Source organism: Mchenga conophoros, linkage group LG3, assembly GCF_057382185.1.
Source record: "Mchenga conophoros isolate Kocher_MC1m ecotype Shallow Benthic linkage group LG3, M_conophoros_male_GT1.1, whole genome shotgun sequence".
In the NCBI taxonomy this organism is placed as follows: Eukaryota; Metazoa; Chordata; class Actinopteri; order Cichliformes; family Cichlidae; genus Mchenga; species Mchenga conophoros.
The window spans coordinates 12,368,176-12,395,316 of NC_140528.1; the positions used below are offsets into that span (position 1 = coordinate 12,368,176).

At 42.5% G+C, this 27,141-nt stretch overlaps 3 protein-coding genes and 1 pseudogene across 2 annotated transcripts in view; 1 reads left to right on the forward strand and 3 right to left on the reverse strand.

Annotated features, from left to right (window-relative positions):
- Window positions 1–27,141, reverse strand: part of LOC146577283 (protein NLRC3-like) — a 682,649-nt gene that overhangs the window by 111,890 nt on the left and 543,618 nt on the right. The window lies entirely within an intron of this gene.
- LOC146577284 (protein NLRC3-like) overlaps window positions 1–27,141 on the forward strand; it is a 208,074-nt gene that overhangs the window by 69,802 nt on the left and 111,131 nt on the right.
- On the reverse strand, window positions 11,242–17,042 carry LOC146577286 (uncharacterized). Its single transcript, XM_085252871.1, has 2 exons — window positions 12,470–17,042; window positions 11,242–12,144 (listed from the first exon to the last, which is right to left on the reverse strand). Exons 1-2 carry the CDS (start codon window positions 13,475–13,477, stop codon window positions 11,458–11,460), a joined length of 1,695 nt encoding a protein of 564 aa, XP_085108997.1. The 5' UTR covers window positions 13,478–17,042; the 3' UTR covers window positions 11,242–11,457.
- LOC146577287 (general transcription factor II-I repeat domain-containing protein 2A pseudogene) lies at window positions 24,620–26,962 on the reverse strand (annotated as a pseudogene).

A 27,141-nucleotide genomic window follows, 5' to 3' on the forward strand; every position in this document is an offset into this window, starting at 1 on the left:
CCACCTCTGGGCTGCATGGCGTTAGCGTGGTTAGCTAGCTAACACGTTGACAACGTCCAGCCCCACACACGGGTCGATGCGCAGTATCGTTAACGGAGATTTGCCGTGTCCATCTTGTCGCTTCCTGCAGGTGAAGCGATGGGGGAGGAGGGGGAGTTGTGTTCAGTGAAGGAGTGGCGAGGCCGAGTAACGTTGTAAAGGCGAAAGTGGACGAAAGAAAGGCAAACTTGCGGCTCCACAAGTATAATTATAACGTAACATAGACTATATCGATATAAAGGATATTGTCACATCTTATATCTCGTATAAAAATATATCGATATTTTTTAAAAACTCGATATATCGCCCAGCTCTAATATCAAACATCCTTGAAAGAGTAGTTGTCAAACAGCTAACAGATCATCTGCAGAGGAATGGTTTATTTGAAGAGTTTCAGTCAGGTTTCAGAGCTCAGCACAGCACAGAAACAGCTTTAGTGAAGGTTACAAATGATCTTCTTATGGCCTCTGACAGTGGACTCATCTCTGTGCTTGTCCTGCTAGACCTCAGTGCAGCATTCGATACTGTCGACCATAATATCCTATTAGAGCGATTAGAACATGCTGTAGGTATTACAGGTACTGCGTTGCAGTGGTTTGTATCATATCTATCTAATAGACTCCAATTTGTGCATGTAAATGGAGATTCCTCTTCACACACTGAGGTTAATTATGGAGTTCCACATGGTTCAGTGCTAGGACCAATTCTGTTTACATTATACATGCTTCCCTTAGGCAGTATCATTAGAAGACATAGCATACATTTACACTGCTATGCAGATGACACCCAGCTCTATCTGTCCATGAAGCCAGATAACACACACCAATGAGTTAAACTGCAGGAATGTCTTAAAGACATAAAGACATGGATGGCCGCTAACTTTCTGCTTCTTAATTCAGATAAAACTGAGGTTATTGTACTCGGCCCTGAAAATCTTAGAAATATGGTATCTAACCAGATTCTTACTCTGGATGGCATTACCTTGGCCTCCAGTAACGCTGTGAGGAACCTTGGAGTCATTTTTGACCAGGACATGTCCTTCAACGCACATATTAAACAAATATGTAAGACTGCGTTCTTCCATTTGTGCAACATCTCTAAAGTTAGAAATATCCTGTCTCAGAGTGACGCTGAAAAACTAGTTCATGCATTTATTACTTCCAGGCTGGACTACTGTAATTCATTATTATCAGGATGTCCTAAAAACTCCCTGAAAAGCCTTCAGCTGATCCAAAATGCTGCAGCAAGAGTCCTGACAGGGACTAGAAAGAGAGAGCAGATTTCTCCTGTTTTGGCTTCCTGTTAAATCCAGAATTCAAAATCCTGCTCCTCACATACAAGGTCTTAAATAATCAGGCCCCATCTTATCTTAATGACCTTGTAGTACCATATCACTAGAGCTGGGCGATAGAACGATAATGATATGTATCGCGATATAACTTTTACTCGATAGAGAAATTAAGCTATCGCGATAGACCTCGCCGCTCTTGTCCTCTTAAATGCCGCAGCTTTGTTTACTTTTTCCCACCGAGGCTTCTAGACTTCTGATTGGCCAACATTTCTGCACGGTTAGGAATCTAGCTCCACCTGCTGCTTTGGCATGTTCATAGCAGCGTTTTCCTTCATTCCTGCCTTTATGTGTGGACGGGATTATTTTTGAAAACGAAAACGGAAAATCTCCGTTTTCAAAAATACCCGTGTACATGTGGACGTAGCCTCAGTCTCTGACTGGAAATGCTAATTCATCATTCGGCTTTTGTCAGACTAAAGTAACTGTTAAAACTGTTTGAAAAGCTCAGCTATACAACAAGGAGAGATTGAGAATTTCCTTTTAGTTCTCAGTTTATTTGATATTGACAAAAGTTAGTCAGTTTTGTCTGTTCTTCTGTAAAACAAACTAAGATTTATTTTTAGAATTAATATTTTGTTTCTAAGTGGAATTGACAATTTAGTCTGTTTCCTTTGTTCTATTTTGAAACTTAAACGCTTTAGCGGCTGCCTTTTGTGTAGTTTGCAATATTTGCCTTTATTTATCTGAAAAAGTCTCATGTTCCTTAAGTACATCTACCCTGTTGAACTTATTATGGGAAATAAATATTTAAATAAAAACAAGCTGCTGATTATTTCACATTTTACTTGTGAGCAACGGCACATTTAAATCTTACAAATATAGTTATTTGGCTTATATCGTGATAGATATCGTTATCGCCTGAAATGAAAAAAACATATCGTGATATGAAAAAATCTCATATCGCCCAGCTCTACAAATCACCCTATTAGAGCACTTCGCTCTCACACTGCAGGCCTACTTGTTGTTCCTAGAGTATTTAAAAGTAGAATGGGAGGCAGAGCCTTCAGTTTTCAGGCCCCTCTTCTGTGGAACCAGCTTCCAGTTTGGATTCAGGAGACAGACACTATCTCTACTTTCAAGATTAGGCTTCAAACTTTCCTTTTTGCTAAAGCATATAGTTAGGGCTGGACCAGGTGACCCTGCACCCTCCCTTAGTTATGCTGCAATAGATGTAGGCTGCCGGGGGATTCCCATGATGCATTGAGTTTTTCCTTTCCAGTCACCTTTCTCACTCACTATGTATTAATAGACCTCTCTGCATTGAATCATATCTGTTATTAACCTCTGTCTCTCTTCCACAGCATGTCTTTATCCTGTCTTCCTTCTCTCAGCCCAACCGGTCGCAGCAGATGGCCGCCCCTCCCTGAGCCTGGTTCTGCCGGAGGTTTCTTCCTGTTAAAAGGGAGTTTTTCCTTCCCACTGTCGCCAAAGTGCTTGCTCATAGGGGGTCATATGATTGTTGGGTTTTTCTCTGTATCTATGAAGCGCCTTGAGGCGACTTTTGTTGTGATTTGGCGCTATATAAATAAAATTGAATTGAATTGAATAATTTCTCCTGCCTTAAGAAAAGTCCCTTCACATGGCACAGAAGAGGCTGGAGTGCAGAGAAACTGATAGAGATGCAGTTATACAGTCTACCTGGGCCCCACAAACTATCAGCTAAAGAGAATAAATACATTAAATTGCTGCACATTTTGTAGACTACCATTTTAAGATTATTTTAAAAATAAAATATATCTTTTTATAACATTAAATGTTACGAGTCAAATGGAAGTCTTTCTAAAGATATTTAATGATATTTATATTATGAAAAACAGATTTTTGACATTTTAAGTTTTTCCCCTTTCCAAATAAAATAAACACGCACAAAACAAAAGCAAACAGCCAGAACACAAAGCTGGAAAACCCACCCAATTGACCAAAATCTACTCAAAATACTCCCACACAACAGAACCTCCTCACTCCCAGTGTGTTCATTTTTTTGACACACGCACCGGAGCGTCAGCTTCAAGCGAGCCATCACTACTCTACCAGATTCAAGACAGTGGAGAGGTGAGCTGTGTCACCAGAGCCATGTTCTGTTGAGTTTTGTTAATACAGTTGATTTGGGGGAAGTTTCACATTAAATTAAGTTCACTGTAAATAAATTGCTCACCTTTGGAAACCTGAAATGTCTGCGTAGTCTGCTTCCCACCACCTTCCTTGACATTTGAGTCTGACAATCTCAAATACTGGTTAGTGTAAATGGGACATAGAAACCTTTACATTTAATCCCTTCACCTGATATCTAGTGTCAAAGAATATCAAAGCTGTAAAAGCTGTGTACAGCTATTAAAACAAGCTCGGCTTTACAAAAGACATGCCCTTGGATAAAAGAGTCTATCTTAAACTTAAGGAGAATATGCTGCAAAACGGGACGACTATGGAAGAAAAGCAAACTCCTTAAATGACAAATGAAAACTGTTAGATCAAATATTTTTCTAGACTCATATCAAAAAACAAGAGAAATCCCAAGTTTCTTTTTGACAAAATTTGTGATATTGTCTCCCCAGATGTGGTACCTTTAGATGTACACTCTAAAGTAGATAGTAGTAAACTCCTCTGATTTTTTGTTGACATGATTAAAGAAATCAATGCTGAAATCTCCCCAAAGCTTTCTTGTTCTCCGAGTCAGGCACTCCCTTTGTACTCCTGGTCAACGTTTACAACTGCAAAATATATATTGAAATAGCAGCCCTGGTGGACAAAATGAAGCCACCTACAAGCCCCTAAGACATTGTCCCCACTAAGCTCTTCATCAATGCTTTTGACACCATTGGTCCTTGGGTTGGGAACCTTTTTAATGTTTCTCTTCAGACTGGGGTGTTCCCCAGCTTTTTTAAATATGCCATTGTGGAACCAAGACTCAAAAAACCCAACCTGGATCCAACACTACTTTAAAATGTAATCTCCAAACTCCCATTTATGTCAAAACTCCTTGAGAAGGCAGTAGCTTTCCACCTCACAGCATACTTGGAGAACTATAACTTCAATGAGCGTTTTCAGTCTGGGTTCTGTAAATTGCATTCCACTGAGACAGCACTACTGAAAGTTACTAATGATATTATGATGTCAGCAAACTCCGGAGAATACACAGTCCTAGTCTTGTTAGACCTTACCTCAGCCTTTGATACAGTCAACCATACCATCCTGATAAACAGACTGAGAGACCTGGTTGGGATGTCTGCTCTGTTCACTGGTTTTCTTTTGATATATCTGAAAGGAGTTTTAGTGTGTCTGCAAACCAGATCACGTCGGAATCTACAGAGTTGTTGTGTGGAGTTCCTCAGGGCTCTATGCTGGGACCTATTCTGTTTTTAATATACAATTTTCCTTTAAGCCAGATAATACAGCAGTTTCCTGAAGTATCTTATCATTTCTTTGCTGACAATATTCAGCTATATTATTCTTTTAAGCCTGCTGAAGCTCATAAGCTCTCCAATCTGATTGACTGTTTAACCAACATTAAACAATGGTTGAACAATAATTGTTTACAGATAAACCCGGCAGAAACTTTGATGATTGCACCAGACAGTGCCTGATATTAAACGGCGACTGGGTGACTGAGGTTCCTCACAGAAACATAACCTTAGAAACCTGGGTGTTATTTTCGATGAAGCTTTTTCTTTAGAGGGACATTTAAATCAGACAGTAAGAACCGGCTTTTTTCACTTGAGGAACATTTCTAAACTTAGATCCATTGCGTCAACAAGTGAACTCGAGATGATAATACATGCTTTTGTCTCTACAAGACTTGACTACTGCAACAGCCTGTTTACTTGTCTAAACAAGAAAGGGCTAGCTCGTCTACAGGTTGTTCAAAACTGACAGCAAGGCTACTGACCCGCTCGAACAAGGGAGCTCATATGACCCCTGTTTTAAAGTCGGTGCACTGGCTACCAATCAGATTTAGGTTCCATTTTAAAATTCTAGTTTTAACTTTTACATTTTACATTACAGGAACTTTTCTCTTTGTGTCCAATATCAACACTGTGACTCCTCAGAGTGTAAACTTTACTTCAGCAAAACCAAAAACTGAGTTGTAGAAGTCGTCACACCAAATGTCTTATGATAACAAGAAAAAAGATGTTTTCAGTACACGGCCTGAACTTCTTCCTCAATTTCTTCTTCTTCCGTCAGCTTATGTTGAGATTATTTCAGTTTGTAGATGATCAGATTACTTAATTGTAATTTACATAATTAAACTAAATGGCCTGTAAAATGGCCTGTAATTATATAGCGCTTTACTAGTCCCTAAGGACCCCAAAGCGCTTTACATATCCAGTCATCCACCCATTCACACACTGGTGATGGCAAGCTACATTGTAGCCACAGCCACCCTGGGGCGCACTGACAGAGGCGAGGCTGCCGGACACTGGCGCCACCGGGCCCTCTGACCACCACCAGTAGGCAACGGGTGAAGTGTCTTGCCCAAGGACACAACGACCGAGACTGTCCAAGCCGGGGCTCGAACCGGATACCTTCCGATTACAAGGCGAACTCCCAACTCTTGAGCCACGATCGCCCAGTGTGTGTGCTTGCTGTTTACCTCTGTCAATTTTCTTACTGTTTGTTCTGTTTCTGATGATTCTTGTCACTGAAATCAACTCAAAACTGGGGAACACCAAAACCCTTTGGATCTTCAGTTTTTTGCCATCGGCTTTCAGAGCTCTAATCAGAAGAAACAAACAGGGTATCCTCTGCTCCTGGCTGATGTTCCTGATTACTTGCTACATAAAGTGCCACCACCTGCTCCGACACACCGCCACAGACACCGGGGTAAACGTGCCGGTCGGCTGGTGAAGTTTAAAGCTTGACTTATCTTTTCTTCAGCGGCCGCTCCAGCTGGTTATGGTCCCTTCCGCCACATCCCAAGGCGTCTCCTGGATCCTGTTATCTCCTGTCTGGTTACTGTTGTGGGCTTAGGTGTCCATAACCCTGCTCACTGTTTTTTGCATTGTGGGAGTCATGGAATAAACTTTTTGAATTTGCTCCCATTAACTTTGGCTTCACCGACAACTTCTACCCAGGCTCCAGCTCCAATGAAGGTGGCTCTAACAAATGCGTGGTCCTTAGCAAATAAAGCTTCATTATAAATTATTTTTCCTCCAATGGATTGGATCTGCTTTTTGTGACTGAGACACAGATGAGAGTTGGAGAGTCTAGCATTATTTCTGGACTGTTACCCTCTGACGGCTCATTTCTTAATGCTCCAAGGATGTCAGGTAGAGGAGAAGGAATATTGACTGTGTTCAAAAATAACTTTCACTGCAAACAACTCCATGTACCTGTTTAAACAAGTGACAATATTCACTTAATGCATGACGCCAGACCACCAACCTCTGACTCTCTCCCCCACCGATGTAGGAGCGGTGCTGAGCAGGATCAATGTCCACAAGGCTGCAGGTCCTGATGGCATCCCCGGGCGTGTTCTCAGAGCGTGTTCTGGGGAGCTTGCAGGAGTGCTCACAGACATATTCAATCTGTCCTTGGCCCACGCTGTGGTACCGGCCTGCTTCAAATCCACCTCCATCGTCCCGATACCCAAAAACTCCAACCCATCTTGCCTCAATGACTACCGCCCAGTAGCACTCACCCCCATCATCACTAAGTGCTTAGAGCAGCTGGTCCTAGCACACTTCAAATCCTGTCTCCCCCCCACCCTGGACCCCCACCAATTCGCATACCGCCAGAACAGGAGCACAGAGGATGCAGTCTCCATCGCACTGCACTCTGTCCTCTCACACCTGGACAACAACAACACCTACGCCAGAATGCTGTTTATAGACTTAAGTTCAGCATTCAATACAATCCACCCCTCACAACTCATCAGGAAACTGACAGAGCTGGGCATCAGTTCCCTCATCTGCAAATGGTTACTGGACTTCCTGACCAATCGCCCCCAACATGTCCGGCTGGATAACCACTGCTCATCTACCATCACAATGAACACCGGTGTACCACAAGGCTGTGTGATGAGCCCTTTCCTCTACTCCCTCTTCACCCACGACTGCAGACCTGCTGAAACAAACAAACAAACAAACAAACAAAAAACTTTCCACCTTGGTTAAGTAACTACATCAAATCAAAAGAATCAAGAGGGTTTTTTTTTCTTTTGCTCTTTTCATTCTTGATTTATATATTTTTCTAATACTCTATTTTTAAACATGTTTTTAAACAAGGAAAATGAACTACACCTTTTTAAATCACTGTCATAACTATTCCACAGGTTAACTCCTCTAACAGAAACACATCTCTGCTTTATATTTGTCCTTATCTTGTTTGTTTTAAAGAAATCTGTTCCCCTTAAGTCATATTGACTCTCTCTGACTTTGAACAGCTTCTGAGTACTGGGGCAAAGCAAGTTATTTTGTGCTTTATACATTATCTGTGCCATTTTATATTCAACTAAATCATAAAATTTCAGGGTATTCAGATTAATAAACAAAATGTTAGTTGGTTCTATATAGTTTGATTTTAAGGTTTATAATTCTTATAGCTCTTTTTTGTAACTTGAAAATAGGAAGAGTGTTCGTTTTATATGCATTACCCCATATCTCCAGACAGTAAGTCATATATGGAAGCAACAGAGAACAATAAAGTGTGTATAATGATTTTTTGTTCAGGACATGCTTTGTTTTATAGAGAATAGCAATGGTTTTTGACATTTTTGTTTTCACATGGTTTATATGAGACTTCCAACTCAGCTTATCATCAATTATCACTCCAAGAAATTTATTTTCGTACACTCTTTCAATTTCAATTCCATTAACCCTTATTTTAGATACATTTTTCATTTGTCTAGTGCCAAAAATAATCAATTTTGTTTTCTTTATATTTAATGATAACTTATTTACATCAAACCAGTTTTTTAATATATTTAACTCCTTTTCCGCTGTAGTCAGAAGCTGTTCTAGGTTTTTACCTGAGCAGTACAGAGTGGTATCATCAGCAAACAATACACATTTTAACAGTTTGGAAATGCTACATATGTCATTTATATATAATATAAATAATTTAGGGCCCAGCACAGAGCCCTGAGGAACACCAAAAGTTACCTTCAACTGCTTAGATTTTACATTATTGAATTCGACATATTGATATCTTTCATCCAGGTAACTTTTCATCCACTTGTATGCTAACCCTCTTATGCCATATCTCTCTAGTTTATTCATTAATATAGAATAATCAATTGTATCAAACGCCTTTTTTAAGTCTATGAAAACAACAACAGTATATTCCTTATTATCTATTGCATTAGATATCCCTTCAACAAGTTCCATCACTGCCATCGAAGTGGACCTTTTCACTCTAAAGCCATATTGGTTATCACTTAGGAGATTATGCCTCTCAATATATTTATCAAGTCTATTAACAAATAACTTTTCTAAAATTTTTGAGAACTGTGGGAGTAGTGATATTGGCCTGTAATTGGTAAACTGACATCTCTCTCCGTTTTTATGGATTGGAATAACTTTTGCTATTTTCATTTGTGAGGGAAACACACCAGTTTGAAAGGACAGATTACAAATGTATGCGAAAGGTTGCACTAGATATTCTATAATACTTTTAACTAATATCATGTCAATGCCAAAACAGTCAGTGGACTTTTTATTTTTAAATGTCTTCACAATGTTAATTATTTCTCTGAGTTACAGCACCAATAAACATGGAGGACACATTCTGAGTAATATGTTTATTTAGGTCGTTATTATTTCTTGACTCTGGAATTTCTTTTGCTAAATTAAAGCCAACATTTACAAAGAAATCATTAAATTCATTTGCAATGTCTTTAGTTTTATCAAGCACAATATCTTTATCTTTTTTTAAATAATCTGGATAATTCTTATTTTTTGAGCCCTTTTTGATTATACTGTTTAATATCCTCCATGTTTCTTGTGTGTTACTTCTACTTTGCTCCAATAATTTGTGGTAATATTCTTTCTTACTTGTTCTTATAATATTTACTAATCTATTTTTATATAACTTGTACTTTATTTCAGCGTCTTTTGTCCTCTGTTTTATAAATCTCTTATATAGATTATTTTTCTTTTTACATGCATCTTCTATCCCCTTTGTGATCCATGGCTTATTTGATCTGTGATGCTTTCTAGTGATCTTCATTAAAGGACAATGTTTTTCATATAGTGAAATTACAGTTGATAAGAATGCATCATATGCACTATTTGAATCTTCATGTGCAAAAACCTCATTCCAACTGTGTTCCTTTAAGTCCACCTGGAGGGCAGCAATGGCTCTTGTTGTTCTATGTCGTATCATATCAAATATTTGATTCTTTTGTTTAGTTTTAATCCCAAAATAATTTTGAAAAATTGCAAAAACAGGAAGATGATCGCTTATATCAGTTATAAGAAGTCCACCTACTATTTCATGGTCAATTTTATTTGTGAAAATATTATCTATCAATGTAGCTGTATCAATTGTTATTCTACTTGGTTTTATAATTACAGGGAAAAGGGAGTGACTATACATTGTATTTATGGTAAATGGTAAATGGCCTGTATTTATATAGCGCTTTTACTAGTCCCTAAGGACCCCAAAGCGCTTTACATATCCAGTCATCCACCCATTCACACACACATTCACACACTGGTGTGTGAAATCTGTTGTTTTCTGATGTCCATTTGGGTTTAGCTAATCTATATTAAAATCACCACAAATTATTTGCACTTTTTTATCATTTAGGTTGCTAAACATAGCAGCAAGTTTTTCATTGGTACGGGAACTGCTGGTACGGGAACTGCTCTGCCTCGGACCGGAAGGCGTTGCAGAGGGTCGTGAAAACTGCCCAGCGCATCGCCGGAGCACCACTTCCTGCCATAAAAGACATCTACAGGAAGCGGTGTCTGAAAAGGGCTGGGAAAATCATCAAAGACCCCAGTCACCCATCACATGGACTCTTCACCCTCCTGCCCTCTGGGAGGCGCCACAGGAGCCTCCGGACTAAGACCACCAGGTACCGGAACAGCTTCTTCCCCACAGCTGTCAGACTCCTGAACTCTGCCTCCTGACATCTGACCCACGTTAAACTCATGGACTGAACATACACATCCCCACAATGGACAACTGTACCCTCAAACACACAATAATAACATGGACTGAACCACCACTCACATCCACTAGCACTTTATATAGCCTCTGTAGAAACTATCTACACCCTCACTTATCTTAACTGCACTACTGTATAGCTCTGTGTAAATAATCATTCTGTACATTCGATAATCTTTAATCCTACAACTGTTTACAACTTGCATAGTTCCCATTTCTGTATAGCTGTATATCTCAGATTCTGTAAAGTTATTTATTTCATATTCTGTATAGTTTTTCATATTTATATCCTGTTCATAGCCTGTACATAGCTTGTACTCACTACAGCCTGTACATACTTATAGTTATAGAATATTCACAACATACTTCATACCGTGTACATTATAACATACCATAATAGACCCATTTCTGTAATATACTTACATATCTATACTATTGCTAATATATATTGTAATATATCTATATCACTAAAGCACTTCTGGATGGATGCAAACTGCATTTCGTTGCCCTGTACCTGTGCAATGACAATAAAGTTGAATTCTATTCTAATTCTAATTCTATTCTATTCTAAATAAGCACTAATAATATATTAATTTTGTAACACACTGAAAACAGTTCATCGAACTGTTACTGTAAACATGTTTCCATTTGTCACTTCAGTTTTTACTCTGAAAAACAGGAAATGACATCATGGCTCAAATCTTTGTCATTAAAATCTTTCTTTATTTAACATTTGATTTTTTTATTTAACATTTGCAAGATTCAATAACATAAAGAACCTGAACAAGAAAACATTTATGTGGATCAAAATACATTAAAACAAAAACTTTATAATAGGAAACAGAGTTTTCAACCAACTGATGAAAAGAAAGCTAACCACTTGACATGAACACTACAGTAGGACAGTTTTGAAAGCTTAAAATGGAACTAGGGGAAGAGTTTGATTCACAGCTGCCTCATCAGATTTTTACAGGAGATTCTATCTGAACTCTGTGGAGCCTGATCTCAAGCTTTTTGAGTCTGACACAGAAACCAGAGGATCTTTCTGTGTCTTCAGATTCACTGTGATCCAGTGATGGGAGTGATTTCAGCCCTGAGTGATCGCGCTGATGTTTGCACAGAGCAGACAATGAGGTGAATGTTTGGGCACATTGGTAACAGTGAAACAGTTTATTAGTAACGTGGGATCGTTTGTGTGCAGAGTATGAACTGAGATTCCTGAAGCCCTTGTCACACTGGTCACAGCTGTAGTTTCCTTCCATGTGTGCACGTTCATGCCTGTTACGAGTACTTGAACGTGAGAAGCTTCTGTCACAGTGTCTGCACTTGTGTGGTTTCTCTCCTGTGTGGACTCGTTTGTGTGATTTAAGCTCACCTTCAGTGGTGAAGGATGACCCACACTGATCACAGAGGTGCTTTTTAACCCCACTGTGAATCAGTTCATGTTGTTTTAAGTGATGTGATGTGGTGAAGCTTCTCCCACATTCTTTGCAGTATTTCAGTTTGTCTCCAGTGTGTCTACGTTGATGTAGTTTTAGGGTCTTTTGCTGACTGAAAGTTTTTCCACAGAGGTCACAATGAAAGTCTTTCCCACCACCACAGTGATGACAGGGTTGAGAACTGGATCCATCTGTGTCGCTCTGCTTCTAAACAAAGACACAAAGACAGTGTAAGTCAGTCCTTCAACATTTGTATCCTGAACGTCACCTGAAATAAAGAGCATCTCTGCAGACGTCCAACTACATTTGACTGTTTCAGTTAACACACTCAGTTTACTGGGCTGCAATAACTACAATACTACCACCATAATACTACAGTAATACTAAAATCATAACTGAAAGGAAAATCTGAATAATCACTCAGAGCTGCTTTACCATGCAGTAGAATTGCTAACATGCTAACACAGTTTAATGAGCAGAGTTGTTCCAAACAGTCAGGCTAAAATGACAAGATAACAATATAAATACATACCTCACAGTAGCTGCACTTGTAGAGTCTCTTTCTGGTGTGGATCTGTTGGTGTCGTCTCAGGTCATGTGGAGCTTTAAAAGTCTTCTCACACAGGTCACATCGATAAGGTCTCTCCTCAGTGTGGGTAAACATGTGTCGTTGTAAGTCTGCGTCTGTTGTAAAGTATTTGCCACACTGTTCACAGCAGTACACATCATGTCTGGTGTGAATGCGTAGGTGTTCATTTCGGCTCCCTCTCCGGCTGAAAGTTTTTCCACAGATGTCACAGCTGTATGCCTTAATTCCAGAGTGGGTAACTAGATGACTCTGTAAGTGGCTACTGTGAGTAAAAGCTCTGCCACATTGATCACAGCTGTACGCTTTAACTCCACTGTGGATGAGTTGGTGTTGTTTTAGGGAACCCTTCCAGGAAAAAGACTTTCCACACAAGTCACAGCTGAATGGTCTCTCTCCAGTGTGGATGACCTGATGCTGTTTTAGTGAAGCCTTCAGAGTAAACTCCATCCCACACTCGTCACAGCTGTATGGCATAATTCCAGAGTGGGTAACTAGATGACTCTGTAAGTGGCTACTTTGAGTAAAAGCTCTGCCACACTGATCACAGCTGTACGCTTTAACTCCACTGTGGATGAGTTGGTGTTTTTTTAGGGAACCCTTCAAGGAAAAAGACTTTCCACACAAGTGACAGCTGAACGGTCTCTCTCCAGTGTGGATGACCTTATGCTGTTTTAGTTTAGCCTTCAGAGTAAAACCCTTCCCACACTCGTCACAGCTGTATGGCTTAATTCCAGAGTGGGTAACTAGATGACTCTGTAAGTGGCTACTTTGAGTAAAAGCTCTGCCACACTGATCACAGCTGTACGCTTTAACTCCACTGTGGATGAGTTGGTGTTGTTTTAGGGAACCCTTCGAGGAAAAAGACTTTCCACACAAGTGACAGCTGAACGGTCTCTCTCCAGTGTGGATGACCTGATGCTGTTTTAGTGAAGCCTTCAGAGTAAACTCCATCCCACACTGATCACAGCTGTACGCTTTAACTCCACTGTGGATGAGTTGGTGTTGTTTTAGGTAACCCTTCCTGGAAAAAGACTTTCCACACAAGTCACAGCTGAACGGTCTCTCTCCAGTGTGGATGACCTGATGCTGTTTTAGTTTAGCCTTCTCAGTAAAACCCTTCCCACACTCGTCACAGGTGTGTTTTTTCTCTCCCTTTCTTCTGTGAGGTTTGTCGGCCTCCTGAGAGCGCTGACTTCTGGCTCCATGTTGGTCCTGCAGTGACAGAGATACAAATAGAGGCAGTGAGTGAAATGCAGTCGTGGAACAAACTCAACCTTCAAACTCCATTAACAATAGTTTTAAACCTGAAGGTGGAGCGTGGCACCAAACACCTTAAAGGTCTCTTATCCCCACCTGCTGGTAGTTCTAACACATTACATCCAACCTGCTGTTAAAGATAAAGATTCATGACTGTTCAAACACTAAAATCATGCACACACACACACACACACACACACACACACACACACGCACATGCACAATTTAGATTATTTTGTTGTTTCCTATTACATATTTCTATAATTTGTATAGATTTATACAGAATTATTCAGTGATAATAAATCCTATGTTTGTTTATTCTAAAGGAACCCCGTTAGCTTCCACAACAGATGTTGCTTGTCTTCCGTCAAATACTCACATAAAATATTACACAATAAAGTGGATTCAAGATATCCACATAATTTCACTCTTACATCCACAGTGAGGTTTCACAATTGTTCAAATATAAGCAATCAATAATAATAATAATAATATCAATAACATTGAGGCACATTACACAAATTTCAAAAACAAATCGTGTCTTACAATATTTACAACAACTAAAAGCTCTGTAAATCGGCTTTTAAGTGTTCATTGAAGTTTTGAATAATTCTCTAATTTTTTAAGGCAACTTATTCCACTTAAAAGTTGCTCTAAATGTAACAGTTTTACAAAACGTTACTTTTAACTCGAGCATTTACTAAATTGCAGCTTGTTGAAAACTGTGTAATATGATGATGTATTTCATCTGGATACTGCAGCTGAGCAGAATAAATGTGGTGTGTTTAACAGAATTGCTTTCTTTAGAACTACAAGTGAGCCATAGAATATTTTAGCCTGTACAGGAAGCCAAGAAAGGTTATTATGCATTTTATCAATATTAGTATAGTATGAACATCTTCACACTAATCTGGACGCCTTATTCTGGACTAACTGAAGTCTGTTAAGATCAGTCTTATTAGCTGCTGACCAAATGATTGAACAATACTCCAGATGAGACATTACTAGTGCATTAATGACATCTTTCATAATGAAGAAGTGATACACAAAGAGCATTTCATAGCCATAGCTATGCCTTGTCGGCAGAGTTATGTGACATTAGTGATGTTTGTACTTTCAGCGTTAACTTGGTTTTAAAGCCTTTAAAATATACGCCGTTCAATAGTTGGCGTATATTTATACTGAGGGAGCCACTGCTGCACATCATCTGTGAGGCTTTGCAGCCCTGATGATCCACCAGGACAAACTCAGCAGTGTGTCAAGTCAAGTCAAGTCAAGTTTATTTATAGAGCACATTTAAAAACAACCAAGGCTGACCAAAGTGCTGTACAGTAAATACAGATAAAAATATAATAGAACACAATTTCGTAATAACACCTCGCTGATAAAAAATAAAATAAAAATATATAAAACAAATAAATTAAACCTTTCTAAAAGCCAATGAAAAGAGGTGAGTTTTAAGAGCGGTTTTAAAAGTTTCTAGGCTTTTGGAGAGTCTGACGTGAGGAGGTAAACTGTTCCACAGTCTGGGTGCAGCCACAGCAAACGCCCTCTCTCCCTTTGTCTTTAATTTATACCTGGGAACATCTAAAAGCATCAGGTCGGCTGACCTCAAAGATCTCCTGGGGCGATAAGTACTAAGGAGTTCTGACAGGTAAGAAGGTGCAGTGCCATTTAAAACCTTAAAAGCCAGCAATAAGATTTTAAAATCAATCCTAAAGGCAACTGGGAGCCAGTGGAGAGAGCAGAGAACCGGAGCGATGTGTTCTCTTTTTTTTGAACCGGTCAACAGGCGAGCGGCAGCGTTCTGCACCAGTTGAAGGCGATGTAGACAGGAACGATTTAGGCCAGCATAGAGGGAATTGCAGTAGTCTAGCCGTGAAGTAATAAAAGCATGGACCACTCTTTCTAGATCGTTCCTGCAAAGGTAAGACTTGACTTTGGCTAAAATCCGCAAATGATAAAAAGATCCCTTAACTACAGAGCTGATTTGTTTATCAAGTTTAAAAGCATTGTCAAAAATAACACCAAGACTCTTAATGGAAGAAGTGCAATCGGAGGTTAGGGGTCCCAAAAAGTCAAGAGAGAAGTTGGGATCTTTAGGAAGCCCAAACACAATGACTTCAGTTTTGCTTTCATTAAGGTGTAAGAAGTTAAGAGTCATCCAAGTCTTAATGTCAGACAAGCAGGAGAGTAGCGGCTGCAAAGAAACATTGCAGTTCAACCTCAGAGGGAGGTAGATCTGAATATCATCGGCAAAGATGTGGAAGGACACATTATGTTTACGGAGCACATCGCCCAGAGGGAGCAAGTACAGAATAAACAACAGGGGGCCTAGTATGGACCCCTGAGGTACGCCACAGGTTAAAGGAGCTCTGGGAGATGACAGTTCACCAAGGTGAACAGAAAAACTCCTATTATTCAAATAGGACTGGAAAAACTTTAAGACAGTGCCCTTTAAACCGACACAATGTTGAAGGCGGGATAGCAGTATGTTGTGATCAACAGTGTCGAAGGCTGCTGTCAGGTCCAGGGTTACTAAGACAGCAGCACAACCAGAGTCAACAGTTAAAAGCAAATCATTAAAAACTCTCAGAAGGGCGGTTTCTGTGCTATGCCGAGCTCTAAAACCAGACTGGAACTTCTCATAGAGATTGTTATTGTCAAGAAATAGCTGGAGCTGCGTGAGGGCGGCTCGTTCCAGTACTTTAGACAGAAAAGGGAGGTTGGAAATGGGCCTATAGTTAGAGAGTAGGGATGGATCTAGATTAGGCTTTTTAAGGAGAGGTTGAACAACAGCGTGCTTGAAGGGTGTTGGAAAACAACCAGAACTGAGGCAGGCATTGATCAGGACCAGAAGGAAAGGTCCGACTGAGTCCAGAACCTGCTTCAGAAGCCGAGAGGGGATAGCATCAGTGGAACAGTTGGTAGTCTTAACCTTGCAGACTATTTCATGCAGCTGAGAGAGAGAGATTGGTTCGAACTGATTAAAGGCAGAATGGCACAAAGACAAAACACAGGGATTGGAAGGTGAAGATGGAATGACAGACTGCAGGGAGGAAATCTTGTTTACAAAGAACTTTAGAAAGTCATTACAGAGGGTGGCAGAAGGTGTGAGGCTGGTGGATGTGTAAGGATTTACAATGGAATTTAAAACACGAAACAGAGTCTGAGGTTTATGGACACTACTGCTAACCAGGTTTGATATGTAGGAGGACTTGGCCTCTTTAACGGCTTTCTGATAGGTTGAAAGAGAGTCTCTGAGGATATTAAAAGTGTGAGGAAGAGGAGGAGGAAGAGCCAGCAGAAGCTGACAGATGGAGAGAATAGACAGACTGTTCCCTGTTTGTGAAGGACTGCTAGGAAAGTTTAACATAACTGTCTGTGCTGAATCAGTCTTATTAGGTAATGTTCAAATAATGTGATCATCCCAGTGTTTCCAGTGTGGGAGAAAGTACTCAGGGCCTTCAAGTTACACACTATGAAAGGCAGCAACAAGTTTAATGTTCAGAAACCTAAAGTCTGTATCAGCAGCAGAATGTGTCACGGCTGCCGAGGCGAGCCGTGTGGATATAGAAGGAGGACCCAAGATGCAGGCAGTGGATGAGATACCGGTGGTTTTATTTACAGAGGTGTAGTGGCAAACAAACAGTGGGGCATAACAAACAACTAAAGACACCTAAACTGGGAGAACTAAAATAACAGACCTGGGAGCATATGACAACGGATGATGAATAGCAGAGAGACGCAGACGAGGAACAGGACACCGTGGAACACAGGGTAACAGACTGACACAGAGTTACACAGACTGACACGGAGGAACACAGACGAACCGGCAACAGGCAGGAGAACACACAGGGCTTAAATACACACACCAGTAATCAGGGGATGAGAGACAGGAGGGCAACACAGCTGGGAGGAATCTGGGCTGACGGGACAGGGGAAACGTAAACTGATCACACTCACATACGACACGGACCTTCACAATAAAACAGGAAACTCAGATACATGGAACCAGACAAGACATTGAACTAAACAGACAGATTCACAAACAGATGGGGTGACACCATAGACAGAGACACAGACTCAAAGGCAGACCAAATATAACACACAGAACTCAAACAATAATAATCATCATCATAAACTAGAAAATGATAACTGAAAGCGCTGGGTCACCGACCCAGGACCATGACAGTACCCCCCCCTCAAGGGCTGGCTCCAGACAGCCCAGCAGAAACACAAAAACGGACCAAAACCAAAAAAGAAAAGCACCCGACCAGGGAGGGCGGAGGGGGCCCAGGACGGAGGGACAGAGTCCAAAAGGCCCAGATGGTCAAGTTCAGGAGGCCGACCATGCGAACGGCAGCGGGGCCGGTCCCGATGCCGGCCACGCAGTAGGCAGCGGCGTGGAAACAGTTCTGGGGGCCGACCGTGCGGACGGCAACAGCGGCGTGGAAACAGTTCTGGGGGCCGACCGTGCGGACGGCAACAGCGGCGTGGAAACAAGTCCGGAGGCCGGCCACGTGGAAGGCAGTGGCGGCGTTCAGGAGGGCGTCCACGGTGGCGGAGATGCCCAACAGGCGGCCAGGCAGATGACCGACGATGTGGAGGTGGTAGTAGGGGACCTGAAGGCTGCGTGGCCCCTGCAGCCCCAGGTGAAGCGGAGGCTGGACCAGACGAGGCGGAAGCTGAAGCGGAGGCTGGACCAGACGAGGCGGACGCTGAAGCGGAGGCTGGACCAGACGACGAGGATGCAGAGGCTGGACCAGACGACGGGGATGCAGAGGCTGGACCAGACGACGGGGATGCAGACACGGAGGCTGGACCAGGCGAGGATGAAGACACGGAGGCTGGACCAGGCGAGGATGAAGACACGGAGGCTGGACCAGGCGAGGATGAAGCAGTGGCTGGACCAGGTGAAGCGGATGAAGCCGAAGCATGCGCTGGACCAGGCGACGCTGAGGATGCTGAATCCGGACCAGGTGACGGCGTGGAGGATGCAGCAGAGGCCGGGCCAGGCAACGGCGTGGAGGATGCAGACGGAGGCGCTGCAGCAGGTGGCGGCATGGATGAAACTGCTGCTGCAAGCGTGGATGAGGCTGCTGGTGGAGCAGCTGGTGGCTGGATGGGCTCCTCGGGCCCCCCAGCTGACGAGAAAGGAGGCTGGACGGGCTCCTCGGGCCCCCCAGCTGACGAGGCAGATGGCTGAACGGGCTCCTCGGGCCCCCCCAGCAAAAACAGTCTCAGAACCAGTGGGCACTGGAGCCCCTGGCACACACAGAACAGAACCAGCAGGTGCGGAGACCTCTGGCAGGAACACAACAGAACCAGCAGGCACACGGGCCTCTGGCAGGAACGCAACAGGACCAGCAGGCACACGGGCCTCTGGCAGGAACGCAACAGGACCAGCAGGCACACGGGCCTCTGGCAGGGACAGAACAGGACCAGCAGGCACACGGGCCTCTGGCAGGGACAGAACAGGACCAGCAGGCACACGGGCCTCTGGCAAACACATAGCGGCCTGCAGCTGTGCAGAGCATTGACCCTGCTCAGGCAGCGACAGCTCTGTGCAGTCCTCAGCTGGCTTCTTAAACTCCAGGGGTCCAGAGTCTAATGGGGGCTGAAACCCAGCCTCTGGGGAGGCCCTGGAGTGCATCTCAGTCTCAGAACTGGCCAGCCTTTGAGGAATGTTGACATTGTTCTTGGGTTTGTCTCTCTGCTTAGAGTACGGAGTTGTTGAACTGTCCGTTATGGGTTGGACTGACATGGCTTGCTGTACAGGAGGAGTAGGTGAAGGTGATGGCTGAAAAGGTAGTGGAGCAACTGACACAGGATGCAGGGCTGGTGACTGCTGAACTGAGGATAAAGCTAATGATTCTTCTGCTAACCGGGCTACTGACTGGGCCATGGATTGTAACAGGGTTTGTAATAAGTCTGGCTGTGACTGTAATTGAGCTATGGATTGTGAGGCTGAATGTGGCGGAGGTGGCGACTGGGCTTCTGGCCGGGCGGCTAACTGAGCTTCTGGCCGGGCGGCTAACTGAGCTTCTGGCCGGGCGGCTAACTGAGCTTCTGGCCGGGCGGCTAACTGAGCTTCTGGCGATAAACAGTTTTTGTCCAGTGCCGTACAGAACATCACCCCTGAGTAAACGGTCCCACAGTTCAGACCAACAATACTGTCCTGTCCACTCACCACAGCTGGCTGCTCGGAAATCCCCAGGTCCGACTGTGGCGAGGAGCGTCGGCAGCGTCAGCGCCGTTTCCCCCTCGAAGGCTGGGTTGACGGGCCGGGCAGAACATCCTCTGTTGGACTGGGCAGTGAAGCATGAGCTGCAGGGTGGGTGGTAGCAGCCGGGGGGTGAAGACGGAGTCCATTCAGAATGAAATTCTGTGCGAACGGGTGAAGTGAGCTGAGCAGCCAGGGGAGACCAGAAACCAAGCGCTGTAGCCGATTAGCCACGGCTTGGCGAAATTCTCTCCCCTCGTGCTCCAGCCACGCGTTGATTAATTTGTCCACGGAGTAAACAATGTCCTCCCGGAGCTCCTTGGGCGGGTTGAATGCTGCTGGGTCCATAGTGGCCGGTTCGTACTGTCACGGCTGCCGAGGCGAGCCGTGTGGATATAGAAGGAAGACCCAAGATGCAGGCAGTGGATGAGATACCGGTGGTTTTATTTACAGAGGTGTAGTGGCAAACAAACAGTGGGGCATAACAAACAACTAAAGACACCTAAACTGGGAGAACTAAAATAACAGACCTGGGAGCATATGACAACGGATGATGAATAGCAGAGAGACGCAGACGAGGAACAGGACACCGTGGAACACAGGGTAACAGACTGACACGGAGGAACACAGACGAACCGGCAACAGGCAGGAGAACACACAGGGCTTAAATACACACACCAGTAATCAGGGGATGAGAGACAGGAGGGCAACACAGCTGGGAGGAATCTGGGCTGACGGGACAGGGGAAACGTAAACTGATCACACTCACATACGACGCGGACCTTCACAATAAAACAGGAAACTCAGACACATGGAACCAGACAAGACATTGAACTAAACAGACAGATTCACAAACAGATGGGGTGACACCATAGACAGAGACACAGACTCAAAGGCAGACCAAATATAACACACAGAACTCAAACAATAATAATCATCATCATAAACTAGAAAATGATAACTAAAAGCGCTGGGTCACCGACCCAGGACCATGACAGAATGGAGCTAAAAATAAATGTTGGTTTCAGTTCTATGAAGCTTTGAGTATTTTGGATCAGTAGCTGCTGTGTTTGTTGCATCATATTGCAACAAACACAGCAATATGATGCTGTGTTTGTAACTGTTTATATGCTTTATATATATTTCAGTAAAATCATAATTCACGTCGGCAGTAATGACACCCGGTTACGCCAATTGGAGGTCACTAAAATCAATATTGAATCTGTGTGCAACGTTGCCAAAACAATGTCGGACTCTGTAGTTTTCTCTGGTCCCCTCCCCAATCAGACCAGGAGTGACATGTTTAGCCGCATGTTCTCCTTAAATTGCTGGCTGCCTGAGCGGTGTCCCAGAAACGATGTGGGCTTCATAGATAATTGGCAAACCTTCTGGAGGAAACCTGGTCTTGTTTGGAGAGACGGCATCCATCCCACTTTGGATGGAGCAGCTCTCATTTCTAGAAATATGGACAAATTTATTAAACCCCCCAAAATATGACTATCCAGAGTTGGGACCAGGAAGCAGAGTTGCAGTCTTACACGCCTCTCTGCAGCTTCTCTCCTCCTGCTACCCCCCCAAAAACCCATCTCCATAGAGACTGTGTCAGCTCCCAAAAAGACAAAAAACAAACTAAAAACCAGCAACAAACAACTTAAACATAAACAATTACAAAGAAAGAACAATACAGTATCCACATCTGAACCAAAGAGTAAAACAGTGAAATGTGGATTATTAAACATTAGGTCTCTCTCCTCCAAGTCTCTGTTAGTACATGACTTAATAATTGATCAACAAATTGATTTAACTTCCATGTAGATGCTAAAAATGACAGCCTCAACATGGCATTTAATCTGTTATTAGACTCAATTGGTTTCTCTCAAAATGTAAAAGAACCCACCCACCACTTTAATCACACTCTAGATCTTGTTTTAACATATGGCATCGAACCTGAACATTTAACAGTGTTTCCTGAAAACCCTCTCCTGTCTGATCATTTTCTGATAACATTTACATTTACAATAATTGATTACACAGCGGTGAAGAGTAGACTTTATCAAAGTAGATGTCTTTCTGAAAGCGCTGTAACTAAGTTTAAGAATATAATCCACCCACTGTTATCATCTTCAATGCCCTGTACCAACACAGAGCAGAGCAGCTTTCTGAACGCTACCCCAACAGAGGTCGATTTTCTTGTTAATAATTTCACCTCCTCACTACGTACGACTCTGGATACTGTAGCTCCTGTGAAAACTAAGGTCTCTAATCAGAAGTATTTGACTCCGTGGTATAATTCTCAAACACGTACCCTAAAGCAGATGACTCGTAATCTGGAGAGGAAATGGCGTGTCACAAATTTAGAGGATCATCATTTAGCCTGGAGAAATAGTTTGTTGCTTTATAAGAAAGCCCTCCGCAAAGCCAGAACATCTTACTATTCATCACTGATTGAAGAAAATAAGAACAACCCCAGGTTTCTCTTCAGCACTGTAGCCAGGCTGACAAAAAGTCAGAGCTCTTTTGAGCCAACCATCCCTTTAACGTTAACTAGTAATGACTTCATGAACTTCTTCACAAATAAAATTTTTATCATTAGAGAAAAAATGACCAGTAATCATCCCACAGATGTAATATTATCTACAGTTACTCTAACTTAACATCAATGGTACTAAGACTCTTTTTCTCCAATTGATCTTTCTGAGTTAACTTCAATAATTACTTCCTCCAAACCATCAACGTGTCTTTTAGACCCCATTCCTACAAAACTGCTCAAAGAAGTCCTGCCATTAATTAATTCTTTGATCTTAAATATGATCAACCTATCTCTAATGATCGGCTATGTACCACAGGCCTTCAAGCTGGCTGTAGTTAAACCTTTACTCAAAAAGCATCTCTAGACCCAGCAGTCTTAGCTAATTATAGGCCAATCTCCAACCTTCCTTTCATATCAAATAGGGCTGGGCGATATGACCCAAAATTCATATCTCGATATTTTTTAGCTTGTTGGCGATATAAGATATATATTTATAAATAGAGCAGATGTACATAAAATTTACTCAAAAATAAATGAGCATTTATTAAATAATAATGCTCCATAAATAAAAGAAAACAATGTTGTTTTTGTGCATATCAAAAAGCTCACAATTGTGCAGTCAAAATGTAAACTAAAAGACGCTGAGCACAATAACAAAGACAGATTTCACAGCTGCTCAGTTCCCAACTTGTACTGCGTGACTGACAGCCTGGAGTTTGAAATCCGCTTCGCAACCACGTCTCTTAACAGGTGCCATTTATGGTCCTTATACACAGTAGGGTAATATTGTAATATTGTGTTGAAGCACAGTACGTATCACTCCGCGAGGCTCAGCCGTAATGTTCTGACAATCCATCAAGCGGTGCAGCTCCGTAGCTTACCAAAGTCGTACTAAAACATTTTTTGACAGATTGCTGAGCGCCGTGTTCCACATAAAATCGGTTCGCGGCCATCAAGCACAACCAGAATTCATACATAAGGCGCGCTGTCAACTTTTGAGAAAATGAAAGGATTTTAGTCCGTGCACCACCTCTGGGCTGCATGGCGTTAGTGTGGTTAGCTCGTTAGCGTGGTTAGCTAGCTAACACGTTGACGGCGTCCAGCCCCACACACGGGTTGATGCGCAGTAACTCGTTAATGGAGATTTGCCGTGTCCATCTTGTCGCTTCCTGCAGGTGAAGCAATGGGGGAGGAGGGGGAGTTGTGTTCAGTGAAGGAGAGGCGAGGCCGAGTAACGTTGTGAAGACGAAAGTGGACGAAAGAGAGGCAAACTTGCGGCTCCACAAGTATAATTATAATGTAACATAGACTATATCGATATAAAGGATATTGTCACATCTTATATCTCGTATAAAAATATATCGATATTTTTTAAAAACTCGATATATCGCCCAGCTCTAATATCAAACATCCTTGAAAGAGTAGTTGTCAAACAGCTAACAGATCATCTGCAGAGGAATGGTTTATTTGAAGAGTTTCAGTCAGGTTTCAGAGCTCAGCACAGCACAGAAACAGCTTCAGTGAAGGTTACAAATGATCTTCTTATGGCCTCTGACAGTGGACTCATCTCTGTGCTTGTCCTGCTAGACCAGGGGTGTCAAACTCAAATACACAGTGGGCCAAAATTCAAAACTGGAACAAAGTCGCGGGCCAACGTTAATATTTATTGAAAAAAATCTTCCTCCAAATATAACAAGGAACCTTTTCTTACAGACTCAAATAAGTTTTGCTGAAAAACTGAATATGGAATAAGAAACGCTTAATACTGAACGATATATAACTTATATAAACATATATAACTTAATATTGCACACATGCAAAATTTAAATTCCAATTAAATAGCATATCACTGGAATGCATTTCTTAAATAAAAATTGTATTTGCAGCTTTCTGATTTAAATTTTAGCAGTAAACTTTTTCCCCAGGCTAATAATAAATGTAAAAATAAAATAACAATAATAAACCACTTAACTAATAAAAATATCATTAAACGTGAAACCATTCAAGCCCATGTCTGGGAGTAGCAAGACAAATTGCACAAAGAAAATGGTAATTATAGCTAAGTTTGCTACACACTGATCTACTCTGATGCGTCCAAGCCAGACACCTGGCATCTCTTCTTGGATGCTAGTTCCTCAATGTCTGGGCTCAGGCTCTGTGCTGAGGAAATCCTCAGGATCGAGTGAAGGTGTTCATCGGTCAGACGTCTCCTGTGAGATGTTTTGGCCATCTTCATTGAGGAGAATAGTTGCTCACATAGGTAAGTGCTGCCGAACATGGAGAGCATCTGAGCAGCGTGGGTGCGGAGCCCAGGCATTGTGTCAGGGATGAAATGTGGAAATTGTGAAGCGCCCACAGCATTATACTTTGATTTCAGCGTGTCACTATACTGGAGTTCAATCAGCTCCATTTGGAGGTTTGTTGGTGCTTTTGCCACGTCAACTGCAAAAGGATTACTGAGCAGTTCAAATCGACATTTCTGGGCGTCAAAGTCGGCAAACCGCCAGGTAAACTCAGTACTGAGTACACAGAGTTTTTCAGCAAACTGTGCACATGGGAACACAGCAGTAGAGATTTGCATGTTCATCATTTGGCAGCAGGGAAAATGGCCCAGGTTTCCTTGTAGCATCTGATTCTGCCACAAGCACAATTTCGTTTTAAAAGCCCTCACTGCAGTGTACATATCTGTGATGATACGCCCCCGTCCCTGAAGCTGCAGGTTCAGTGCAATGAGATGGCTCGTGATATCACACATAAAGGCCAGCTCACACAGAAACTCTTGCTCCCTGAGCTCAGCTGTGTCTTGCCCTTTGCTTTCCAGAAACTGAAATATTTCCTCGCGTAGCTCGAAACATCTGTTCAGTACTTTCCCTCGGCTTAACCACCTCACCTCCGTGTGATACGGCACGTCTCCGTATTCCGAACCACACTCCTCAAGAAAAGATTTGAATTGGCGGTGATTCAGACCTTTGGCTCTTATAAAGTTAACTACTCGTGTTACTGCGGTCATAACATGTTCCATCTTTAGGGCTTTGCCACAAAGTGATTCTTGATGTATGATGCAGTGATAAACAGTCAGCTCACCTGCACAGTTCTCCGCTCGCATCTTCTCCCGTACCCTGCCCACCAGTCCGCTCCTTTGACCACACATCGCTGGTGCACCATCTGTCGTTAACCCCACAAGTTTTTCCCATGGCAACTTCATTTCAGTTAGACATTTGGAAACCTCTTCAAATATTTCCTTCCCTGTGGTTGTTCCATGCATTGATTTTAATCCTAAAAGTTCTTCCGTAACACAGAGAGTTGAGTCCACACCGCGGATGAAGACTGAAAGCTGGGCAGTATCAGAGGCGTCGCTGCTCTCATCCATAGCGAGGGAGAATGCAACGAAACTGTTTCCCTTCTCCATCAGCTGGTTATTTAGATCGTTGGCAAGTTCACGTGTGCGATCAGCTACTGTGTTTCTGCTCAGGCTAACATTTGAAAATGCTTGCTTTTTCTCTGGGCACACTTTCATCATACAACTTTTCACAAACTCTCCCTCACTGAAGGGCAGGGCTGATTTTGCGATCTCTGCTGCCACAACAAAACTAGCCTTTACAGCAGCCTCACTTTGTGATATGGCTTTTTTGAACATAGTTTGTTGTGAAACAAAACTTCTTTTCATCTCTTCTGCTTTCCGGCGCCTTTGAGTCATGTCCAGGTCCTTGTACTTCTCTTGGTGTTTCATTTCATAGTGTCGTCTAATGTTGTACTCCTTGGTTAAAGCCACATGAGCTCCACATACAAGACAAACAGGTCTGTCTTTTACATAGGTAAACAGATATTCTGTCTCCCACCTGTCCAGGAAGCTCCTGTTTTCGTTCTTTGTTTTCGCCATTTTGGGAGAGGTAGCGCGGCAGTATTAGCGCGGTTGCTATGACTACAGCAAACAGAGGAGAGGGCGTTAATGGGTCCTGTCCTGACTGACGCGCCAAAATGCCAACAGAGCATTCTGGGAGTTGTAGTATTAGCAGTACATGCGCTGCATAAGACCGGCGGGCCAGCTCTAATAGTAATTTGGTATGGCCTCGCGGGCCAAATGTAATTAGGCTGCGGGCCAAATTTTGAGTTTGACACCTATGTGCTAGACCTTAGTTCAGCGTTCGATACTGTCGACCATAATATCCTATTAGAGCGATTAGAACATGCTGTAGGTATTACAGGTACTGCGCTGCAGTGGTTGGTATCATATCTATCTAATAGACTCCAATTTGTGCATGTAAATGGAGAGTCCTCTTCACACACTGAGGTTAATTATGGAGTTCCACAGGGTTCAGTGCTAGGATCAATTCTGTTTACATTATATATGCTTCCCTTAGGCAGCATCATTAGAAGACATAGCATACATTTACACTGCTATGCTGATGACACCAAGCTCTATCTGTCCATGAAGCCAGATGACACACACCAATGAGTTAAACTGCAAGAATGTCTTAAAGACATAAAGACATGGATGGCCGCTAACTTTCTGCTTCTTAATTCAGATAAAACTGAGGTTATTGTACTCGGCCCTGAAAATCTTAGAAATATGGTATCTAACCAGATTCTTACTCTGGATGG

Bases quoted from the DNA above. Each gene is read 5' to 3' on its own strand.
- LOC146577286 (XM_085252871.1), bottom strand. From the start codon at position 13,477: ATGGAGTTTACTCTGAAGGCTTCACTAAAACAGCATCAGGTCATCCAC. The intron at 12,145-12,469 runs GTATGTATTTAT...GTCTTTGTTTAG, and splicing joins ACAAGTGCAGCTACTGTGAG to AAGCAGAGCGACACAGATGG.